General features: G+C 41.1%; 2 protein-coding genes across 2 annotated transcripts; both read left to right on the top strand.

Annotated features, from left to right (window-relative positions):
• The first annotated feature begins 262 nt into the window (after nucleotides 1–262).
• higd1a (HIG1 hypoxia inducible domain family, member 1A) lies at nucleotides 263–3,060 on the top strand. Its single transcript, XM_061083852.1, has 4 exons — nucleotides 263–390; nucleotides 884–958; nucleotides 1,182–1,316; nucleotides 1,989–3,060. The coding sequence occupies exons 2-4, from the start codon at nucleotides 889–891 to the stop codon at nucleotides 2,057–2,059; spliced, it is 276 nt and encodes a 91-aa protein (XP_060939835.1). The 5' UTR covers nucleotides 263–390; nucleotides 884–888; the 3' UTR covers nucleotides 2,060–3,060.
• A 1,449-nt stretch (nucleotides 3,061–4,509) lies between these two features.
• On the top strand, nucleotides 4,510–10,387 carry ccdc13 (coiled-coil domain containing 13). Its single transcript, XM_061085031.1, is given in 14 exon segments — nucleotides 4,510–4,566; nucleotides 5,110–5,303; nucleotides 5,377–5,525; nucleotides 5,604–5,746; nucleotides 5,846–5,929; nucleotides 6,021–6,137; nucleotides 6,221–6,325; nucleotides 6,827–6,997; nucleotides 7,088–7,264; nucleotides 7,652–7,861; nucleotides 7,998–8,086; nucleotides 8,859–8,921; nucleotides 9,059–9,190; nucleotides 9,999–10,387. Coding segments are annotated over 13 exon segments (1,746 nt in total). The 5' UTR covers nucleotides 4,510–4,566; nucleotides 5,110–5,112; the 3' UTR covers nucleotides 10,114–10,387.
• Nucleotides 10,388–10,514: the final 127 nt, after the last annotated feature.

The following is a 10,514-nucleotide window of genomic DNA, read 5'->3' as shown; positions in this document are numbered from 1 at the left end:
TATGTTATGTACTAAGGACTTCTCATGGGGCCTAGAAATCATCAATCAGAGAGTAAGCAACAGGCATTGCTTCATGTTGAAGGACGCAACACAGGTCACAATTTGAGTTCATTCATTTGTTTCATGGTCTCTAATCTGAGGGTGTTGGCCCGAACTTCGACATTTCCAGGTTGAGTTTCTTATCTCACATTTTCTCGTGTGGCGCGAACGCAGCACACTCGTGATCGCCTGATGACGTAGGACCTGCGTGCACCCACTGGTTACGTCACGGAGCCGGTGCGTTACTTCCGGCTGATGCGAAGTGCGATCTGAAAAAGACTCGTACAGAATAAACCGACTCCGGATACTCTCCTCACAGCTGATTCGACCAGACTCACTTGAACCTAACAGGTAAGAATCCGGATCTTATGGGATCGATCAGCTGGTAGGACTGAAATCCTCTCTGGGCTCTGTTATCCTCCCTCTTTCTCTCTAATATAACACGTGCTCGGGGAACTGTAAACCACTTTAAATGACTGCTACTGTTTGATTCTACCTGTACAGAGGGGCGTGGGTGTGACAGTGTGTGGAACTTGTAGTTATTTCGGCCTTTAAAAGAGGAGGAGACTGATCTGCCCTTCATGTGTAACCTCTGAGCTCTTCACGGGGATCACCTACAGGTCACCCTAACCCTAACCCCTAACCCTAACCAGCTGTGGGTACAAACTTGATCAATATCGATCAGCAAAACATTAAGACGATCCAGAGGCCAAGTTTAGGATTATAGTGAGGACTCTATCCCTTTGAGTGAGCTAGCATGCTATGGTATCTGGGAGTATATAAGTTGAATGTTTTGGAATATATATATCTGTAAATGATATTGAACTTTTCCTCGTCTTTTCAGTCAGGATGTCTACCTACGATGAGAATGAGTCCAAACTCATGCGGAAGGCCAGGGAGAATCCATTTGTTCCAGTGGGTGAGTACATGCTGTGCCCTCATGATTACATCATACAGAGATCATTAGTTAGACATACTCACATTCAATTTAAAACCTTCAAATTAAAGCAGAAGTGTGTTTAACGTTGAAGAGTGATCTGTGTGGAACCCCCTTGTTTGCACATTTTTGTATTCAGAGTCAACACACCCCGGTTTTGTTGTGGTTATTGTAGATTGAACTGTTCTTTTCTGGCTCCTTGCAGGACTGGCAGGGTTCTTCGCCATCGTCGGGTACAGACTGATCAAGATGAAGAGTCGAGGAGACACGAAAATGTCCGTGCACCTGATCCACATGCGAGTAGCTGCTCAGGGCTTCGTGGTGGGAGCCATGACTCTCGGTACGTAACCTGTGGTTAGCTGATGGTTTCAGTTTGTACCATAATGCTTCTATTAAAGCCCTGGTTCATTACCAAAGTTATATGATATGACTACTAACATACAGGAGGATGTGTCATCTATCTGATTAGACCCTTTGCTATATGGTTTCAGTTTATTTAAATTTTTTAACCCAGTTACATGTTTTTTTTTTAAGTAGTAGTGGTTTGTTCGATGGAGTATTAGGGACGTATATTAGAGCTAATGTGTATACAGTCGTAATGGGGGAGGAAGTCGTTATAATAAGAGAATAAAGTTGTAATTCAATATTTTAGGAAATAAGCAGCAAGTGGAAAGCCTGCTCGCCAGAGTTGCAGTGTTGGCCTTGGACTTTTTCCTTTTGATTTTACAAACTTATTGTCTTAAAAATGCAACGTGATTCATGTAATCTCTGTTGATTTAAATTCACTTAAAGTGGCCCTGATACTCGTATGTTTGGAATAGCACTCACCAAAAGCTTGTATTTTATAATATATTTTTTATAGATTAAAATATCAAGCAGGATTTTGCCTGGTTCCATTCTGACCACTTTCACTTGTCCATGATAGAGTCTGAGCTGCAGTATTCGTCTGATCCGCTGCTCAGTAGACGTGAGACGTGTCATTTAACTCATTCCTGTGTTTCTCTGTTTTCAGGAGTCATATATTCGATGTACAGGGATTACGTTGTAAAGCCCAGAGAACAGAAGGCGGCGGAAAACAAGTGAACCTGGCCTCCTACACTGGTTTTATGTCCCTTAATATATACCTCATGTTAAGGTCTGTAGAGTGTAATCTTCCCAGGTGCATCATATCCTTTGTATGGACGCACCCCGTCAGCAGCTCACCTCCTACTGTAAATGGATATAACTTATTGACTACAGTTCTTAACTTCTGAGTAGTACCCAGTTACCACTTCTGTGTTGAGAGTGAGGTTTACTGGTCTCAGCTGTTTGAACACTGGTCACTCTGTGTGGGTTTGTGGATATAAAACCAGCTGGTTTGATAAGTCTGGAGGGTTTTTTTGCCTCTTAACTTGACTTTTGAGCGAGTGAAAGTAAATTCGTTTTTTAGAAAATGTAGCATATTTAAAAACAGTGAGAGCAGGTTAAGTCTGGATTAAAAGACAACCAGAAATAGCAGAAAGCCTGATCAGTGTATTTTCCTTTATTTCTGTATTCTTGAATGATCCAATTTTTGCCAAACGAAATGCTTGTTTGCACCGTAGCATTTTAAAACAAAGAAAAGAAAGGCATCTTGAGGAAGACGTTGAAAACACTGGCCTGAGCTGTCACGTTCATAAAACTATTAGAAGACAAGACGTTTTTTTGTCTCACCATAGCATCACTCCATAAAACATTTTTTTTAATAATCACAAGAAAATCAAAAAAGAAAAAAGTAAGCACTCTTCAAACCCGTATGTAAAATATATAGTTTTGTACATATTGATTGTAAAGGCCACGTCTTTTTTTCGAATTTCTCATGTTGTGATGAGTCCAGTATTTCCCAAGGTCTTTTGAGAGCTACAGTTTAAACCAACTGACATTCAACCTACAGACTGTGCAGTTACCCATATGATATCATGTCTGCTTAAATAGACGCCTTGTTAAGTTATAAATGAAGTGGAGTTTTGAATGTTGTGTGCAAATACAGAAGAAAGTTATTTTTTAATATTTGTTTCTTTTCTTTTTCTCTCGAAATAAAAGTGGCCAGTCTTCTAATTCTAAAATGTTTGCAGTGTGTACTTTTTAAGTTGTATAACTAGCAGTGGTAATAATAATAATAATGATAGAAGTAAATTTGACCATCTTTAACCGATCATTTACCTGAGATACAGTAGATGTCCAAGAAAATCCAAACAATAAAACTATTACATTTATTTGAACATTAACCTTCCACTCCCATCAAATAAAAGCCTCATGTTCTCCGTAACTGATAGGTCAATGTTTTATTGAATTACTTCCCTGTGTGTTGAGCAAATCCTGTTAAAGGCTGAGTCATCGTGGCTCTGCAGTCCTGGCAGTGACGAACGTTCAGAGAACACGTTGACACCTGAGCTCCAGTGCAACTGTCGTGTGTTTGCGCACGTAAATGTTTTTCCAGTTCTTTTAGTTTATTTGTATTGTGCAATGTCCCCGTTTTCTGCGAAACTGCAACACAGAACAAATAAATAACAGTTTTTAAAGTGAATCTGAGAATCTCGATTCCTAAACACACAACACTACCTCCTGCAGTAGTGTCCTAGAAATGCATCACAGGGTGAAGTAACACACTCTGGGGCATATGTAGGACTTGTTTGCATCAATTTTTCAACGTTTAATTACTTATTGTTTGGTTTCTAAAAGGGCTGTTTTCTGTGAAATGTATTTATGTATTTTCTTAATAATAATGTAAAATTATATGTTTTGTATTATTTTTAGGCTCTCTTCCTTACACACAAGGCTTTGAATGAGCTGGGACTGAGTTACATAGCTGACTCTCTAGTTACCCTTCAGAAGTCTGAGATCCTCTGCTTCAAATCTACTAGAGGTTCCCAACAACACCCGAAAGAAAATCTGAGACGCAGCTTTTGCAAACTTTGCTCCAAAGTTGTGGAACGGCTACATATCAGAGAAGCAAGTTCAGTAAAGGTCTCTTAAAGAGAACTTGAAACATTTGTCTTTACTTCCACCTTTAACTAGATCTTTCACTTGCCCACACTCCTGTGCTTTTGTAATTTGTATCACTTTCTTTGTTTTCTTTTCTGTTACATATTTCCCATGTCACCTAAAGTATGTCCTCTTATATGAATTACATTTGAACATGTTTTTATTTTATCTATATTGTATGTGAAGTTCTTTGGGCTGCAATACTTCATATCTGCAAGGTGCAATAATATAATATATTATATCAATATAACATCAAAGTTTTTATGTAAGATTGTTCAAAGCTCCCCTTGCTTTATTTTTAACATCAAGGTGGGATGAAGACCCGCCCCCACTCTGCCTCTCATTGGTCCACCATGTAAACTCTAACCAATCATCACTCTCCATGCCTAAACCAACCAAGAGGCAGCAATCAGACTAACAGGGGAGGGGCGGGACTTCATTCCTGCTCCCGCGAGATCTAAGTCTATGGAGGACCGTTGCCATGGACACGGAAGCGCCGCAGTCAATGGGGAAGCTGCTTCACTTTCACACAAAATGCAGCAGAGACAAACATCTTGTGACTCGTTCAGCACGTAACTAAACCACAGGTGAGGTCTTTATTCAATCTGTGTTATTATCTTTATTATCTCTTAGAGTAATCTGTGGAGTATATTCATTATTAACTTCAACACTATCTCACTAATTGCTTTGCACGTCGGTAACTAATTAGTGATGTTTTGCTAAAAGCTCTGGAGGCAGATTCGACCTGTTGTTCTGAATTCACACCAACAGTCATCAGCAAAATGCTTGAGAGCTTTAATGTCTCTGTAGAAAAACAACTGTCATCTTGCTCTGCTGTCTCTTTCACAACCATTAACACAAATTCAAACTCATTAGTAACCGTGTGTTGTGACTTTTACTCCCAGATAAACAACAAAGAATGGAGTAACCTAGTAAAGGTGAAAGAAATAAAACCCAAACTGTTGTAACTTATGTATGCAGCCTATACAAACCCCACAATGTGTTCAGGATATCATGAAAATCCCTTTTTATCTATAAGTATAGACAATATATGCACTTTCTATTCATGATATTGATTTGTCTCCATCATTTCCCACCGTTATTCTCTGCTCATGATGTACGTGTCCCAGATCATGGCCCGCTGTGACGAGCTGGATGAGTTGCGGCTTCAGTTCGAAACGCTGCAGAAGCAGCAGGAGAAGAGAAAGAAGAAGGAGAAAGAACCGGATAAGCCTAATGTCGAGGTTACAGAGGAGGATTCCAACCAAAAGTGAGGATGAATTAAATGTTGTTTTCCTCAGGGGCAGCATAAATGTCATAGGGAGTTACTCGAGGTTTGGAAACTTCATCCTCTGCATAATCAATCTTGGTTTTTAACTTTGATTACCTTCCCATAGACATGTGCAGGACGTCGAGCCGAATTGGCTTGATAAGCTGCGAGAGCTCAAAGATGAAAATGGTCGTCTCTTCAAACTCCTCGGAGAAAAGGATTTTGAAATTAAACACCTGAAGAGGAAAAGAGAAGAAGAACGACTGGCCCTAGCAGGTGTAGATACAAGAACCATAAACTTGTGATACACCACAGAGATGATCACATGTGCTCACCGTGTGTCTTCGTCATCAGGCATGTCGGGCTTGGGGGGGGACGCAGCAGCCACCAGGATTGTCGACCTGTCCAAGAAGAACAGGGAGCTGAGCGCCGAGATCGAGAGAGAAAAGACCAGGTCCAAGCAAAACAGCAACAGAATCAAAGAGCTTGAGAAAGAGGTAACAAACTCTGGTGTCATTAATCTGATTTGTCGGATGAAGGTTTATTAAAGTTCACAATCATTAAAGATAATTCTAATGTTATGCTCCTTCCTATAGCTACAGTCTGCGTTGGTGCACTCTCCCCCTGGGCAAAACACAGACATAAAATCCCAGATTAAGAGATTATCGGACGACTGTGAGGTAATTATTAAAGAAGTTGCAGTAAAAAATAAATACTTCCTAACTGTGATGGCAATCAAATCTAAAATCGTTTATCATTTAATCGCAAAAGCAGGAAAATCCAGCGGTGAAATCTCTGCAGGAGAAATTAGCCGCAGCCAAGCTGAGATCGACTGAATGTCGAAACCAGGTCCAATCCCTCAAACAGGAGCTGAAAGTAGCTCAGAAGGTAGAATCAGTTTTTTTTTCTGCTTGAGTGGCAGATCATGCAATGACCTCTGTAATATAAAATCTGTTCTTCTATTGCTGCAGGTTTTAATCAGTGAGGTTGGAGAGGAGGTCAACCTTCAGCAATTACTGAGCTGCCCGGGGAGCTTCAGAGGTCGCGCTCAGCAGATCCTGGTTCTTCAGATGAAGGTGAGGGTAAATTAAAAGATATCCTGAATTGTGAAGTGCTCCTCAACTTTAAGCGACCGGGTTAATCACATTAACAGAGGGATTTTAAAAGACACTTATACATGATTGCAGATTAGGGCCCGCAGGATATTTTTAGAAAATTAAAAAGAAATTATAATGATATTGTCATTAGTAATATCAATTTTATTAATTACATCAATCAGTTTGGTGTATTGGCAAGTTTATAACACATTAATTATTCAAAAAAGAACACTAATACTAATATTTACAAGGGAAGTGCAGATCCCCTGATGGTCAGAACGCTCGTGGATAGATATTTCCATTATGATTACCATAATAATGATTTGAGAGGCACAGTATTGATTAGAACAACATGAGCATCATTGACACAATATCAATAATTCATGTTTTTAAAATTGGTCAATAAAATGTAAAATCGTAAATATTGGGCTGTCGCACAAGCCGTGTAACAATAATAGATGGACTGACCTTGTTCGACAGGTGCGGGACCTCGAGCAGCAGCTGAACCGGTCGACTCAGCGGCGACAGCCAAGCGTCCTGAGTGTAGAGGACAAGTTCCTGGGCTCGGGGGTCCTTCTGAAGACCCCTCCTCAAGAGAGGAACCTCAACTACATCCGCTCCATGGAGAAGGAGAAGAGGGAGGCGTTTGAGGTGCGTATACACATGTTATAAACATGTCATAGATTTAATGAACTGAAATATGATTTTGGTAATGTAGCGAGGCCCTGCTCTCTTGTACAGCGAATCTCAGTGGAGTATGAGAACCTCCAGAAAGACTACGAGGATGGGAAGAAAAAGATGGAAGCCTCTAAAGCCAGGAACAAATCTCTTTCTGCTGAGATGAAAACTCTGAAGGTCCAGGTTTCCACCCTGCTGGAGAAGGGGAAACATGATAATGAGCTTGTGGATGCTTTGCTGGTAAGGAACTACATACAAGAAAATAAATACAGAAAGATTAAATATACAGCTGCTTACAGACACACTTTAGTATTTCTTAATTTTACAGTAGCTGTTTTGAAAGAATTACTAAAATTTTAATAATGTATATAACCTATGATAATTTCAACAGAAAAAAATTACCCGTTTCCAGTTTATCCACTTTACAATATGGGGTTTATTCTGGAGGTTTTAACAGGTTTTCATTTGCGCAAAACATTGTGGACAACATTTAATACACAATTCAGTTTTGCTCCACAAACCAAGGAAGATTAAATATTGAGGGATTTCACGTTACATTTATAAGGCCCAAGTTCCACCACATTGTTCTCTACAATACCTCCTTGTTATCTGGTCTCCCTCTGGCAGAAGCAACAGAGCCAGATGCAGGAGGTGTTGAGACGGCTCAGCCGACAGCAGAGCGGTCAGAGCAACGAGCTCCAGCAGAACCCGGGCAACTGGCGGAGCAGCGAGTCGGCAGAACACCTTGCTCTCGTCCAGAACCTCAAGCAGATAGTTGCTGAGAAAGAAGAGACGATCAAAGAACTGCAGGAGGAAATCCAGCAGCTGTCCCTCCAGGTAGGGAAAACAAGCTAAAGTTATTTAATTGTTTTACATTTTAACAAAATGGTCTCATTTTTGAGTTGAAAAGGTATTTGAACTAATCCTCGGTCGTTAAAAATCTGGTAAGGCGTTAAATGTTTGTTTACAACAGGAAGAGGGAGAATCCAGCCACAAGACCATTTGCAGTGCAGGCTTTCTGCCTGAAGAGGGAGACATTAACAAGAGAATAACATCGTCAGGGTATGTATGCTCATGGAAATCCTGCTTAATGATAATAAGAGGATTAATATGTGATGATGCACATTAGACTGTTAATTTTACTTTCATCCTAAACTAATTTTTAATGTTGCATTTGGACAGAGATGTAAGACTGGGAAAATAAGTGTTAATCATTTTAGCTCTGGGGACCTTTAAGGCCGGCGCATGCTTATGCGTTTTCACAGGAACGGAGACGCAGGAGCCCTTCCGGGCCCCTCACGGCCCTTCCTACGTCCTTACGTGCGTCGGCCAATTTTTCTAACTAGACGGCAAAGCCCCGCAAGCGTCACCCGGCCGCGAGAGCTGTGATTGGTCTGCTGACTACATCATTTCTGGAGTCGCATTTCCAGTTCATGCCCGGAAACCACGGAAGATTTAGAAGAACGAATATGGACCAGATAGAAGAGCACTTGGCAGAAGAGATCCGACACTATGTCCACTAGTATAACCCGTCACTAACCGGCGGATTTTTCCGCCAGAAAAAGGCTCTGCGGAGCCGCCGTGGCGATGTAAATAAATCGCTCTTCTTCGTGCAACACACGAAGAAGAGCCTAGTGTTCTGGCGGGGAATTGCATGGCAACACGCGCAACGGTTGGAGAACCATGAATGAGAACGAGTCCTGCGTTACAGCTGCGTGCCTGCGGGCCCCTGACGATGCAGAAGCATGCGCCGGCCTTAAGTCATCAGGTTATTGATTTAGTGTGGTGCCTCTGGTCTATTGTGTGTTAATACGACTGTCTGTCTTTATTGTAGTTCACTTTCTAAATTTGGTCATAAACTGGTGCTGCCTTCTGTGAAGAGCAGCGTAGAATTCAAGTAAGTGGACATAAAGCTTCTCTTTTTACATTTTTCCTGGAACCTTGTTATGCTTGATGTTTTTAATCATTTTTACTCTGTAGTCACATCATTAACAGCACAAATTATGTGTTATTTTTGCTTCCTTCTATTCTCAGGGGTCCCAGTTCGTCAAAATGTCCCCAATGCTCAGCCGATGTCAGTGCACTCATGACCCAGTGTAGTGAATATAAAGTCCTCTGTGTGGAGAAGGACAGACTCTCTGAGCTGGTGAACGTCCTACAGACAAAGTAATTTATACTTTTGTCTCTGACATGTATTTTCCTGCAGGACAAATTTTTTCCTCTCCCATTTTATCACTTAATCTTTTTATGTCAGTCCCACTCGGTGGTAGAACATACATCTCTGAAGCTGATCTGTAATTTGAAAAATATTTCAACTACTGATTCCGACACAATATCACAAGAAAAGCAGCTGGACCGTTATGTAATCTTCTAGCAAGAGCCTTTTCATCACTTACCTTTGTCACTGCAGACATCCTGTGTGGGACTTAAAGAACATTTATGTGAATATAATAAACTGTCAGCCTTTTGTCTGCTGCCATAATCCTACAGATGACAGCATCCATGTACGAGTTTGTTCTGCAGCAGTCACATGGATTTACCCGAAGGACTCTGAATCCTTGGAGTGTTTTTCCTATTTTCTTTTCACACAGCAATTCTGACACTTTAGTGCATCAAACTTTTTCTAACTTGGTTTGAGTAAATGCTGCAACACTCCACCACAGTGACACTCTGTTGATCTATGGCCCATTGTACTGTATGTGCCTCTCAATGCCATAAACAATTATTGTATAGTTATTGCTTTCTGAATACAATTTTTTATCACTTTACAACCTTCAGATTAGAGTTTATGTGACTTTAAAACTAAGCAGAATGACAAAAATAAGGAATCATAAAAGTTGAGTTACGAGATGTAACAAACACATTTATTTGTGCTCATTTCTTTTAAGTGCATTTCTACTGACACCATCAAGATAAATTGCCGTCTTAACTAATTTGTAACTGACAGAATCTTTCTTTTAATTGAATCTTCCAGAGAAAAAGATTGGACCCAGAGGTGTGCGGAGGCTGAGCACAAGTATCAGGAGGAGCGCCGCAGGATGGTGATCCTGGAGCAGCAGCTGGAGCGGACGGAATTAGATTCAAAGTGAGGACCATGCAAGCAGCAAGGGTAGAACTCCTATGGCAAGGCTCAATTACAGCAGGGCGTGACGATGTCCAGCAGATTTAGCTTTTTTCTTACCTATATTATATACCCCGAATTTCGTCCTTGGTTGTCATGACTATACATCTCAGGATCAGTGTCTCTGAGCATTAGGATGGCAGGACTGTATAAACAACAGTAGGATTGGCACTATGGCCAACGCTCACTCTCACCCGCACGTCTGGATGACGCTGAGACGTCCACGTTGCTCTTATTTTTTGTCTCCTGGCTGCTCATTCAGATGGGGGGGGGGGAGGGAGGCGCTGAGGGCATGGCCTCAGAGCATTCTGCACCGTGAACTGTGGCTCTGCAGTGACGTTATGAGACAAGTCAAGCATGTCTTCCTGC

Source organism: Limanda limanda, chromosome 13 (genome assembly GCF_963576545.1).
Source record: "Limanda limanda chromosome 13, fLimLim1.1, whole genome shotgun sequence".
Lineage (NCBI taxonomy): Eukaryota > Metazoa > Chordata > Actinopteri > Pleuronectiformes > Pleuronectidae > Limanda > Limanda limanda.
Note: the sequence above shows the minus strand (reverse complement) of the source record. Positions and strands in the feature narration are given on the sequence as shown.

Bases quoted from the DNA above. Each gene is read 5' to 3' on its own strand.
- higd1a (XM_061083852.1), top strand. From the start codon at position 889: ATGTCTACCTACGATGAGAATGAGTCCAAACTCATGCGGAAGGCCAGG. The intron at 959-1,181 runs GTGAGTACATGC...GGCTCCTTGCAG, and splicing joins GAATCCATTTGTTCCAGTGG to GACTGGCAGGGTTCTTCGCC. The intron at 1,317-1,988 runs GTACGTAACCTG...CTCTGTTTTCAG, and splicing joins GGTGGGAGCCATGACTCTCG to GAGTCATATATTCGATGTAC.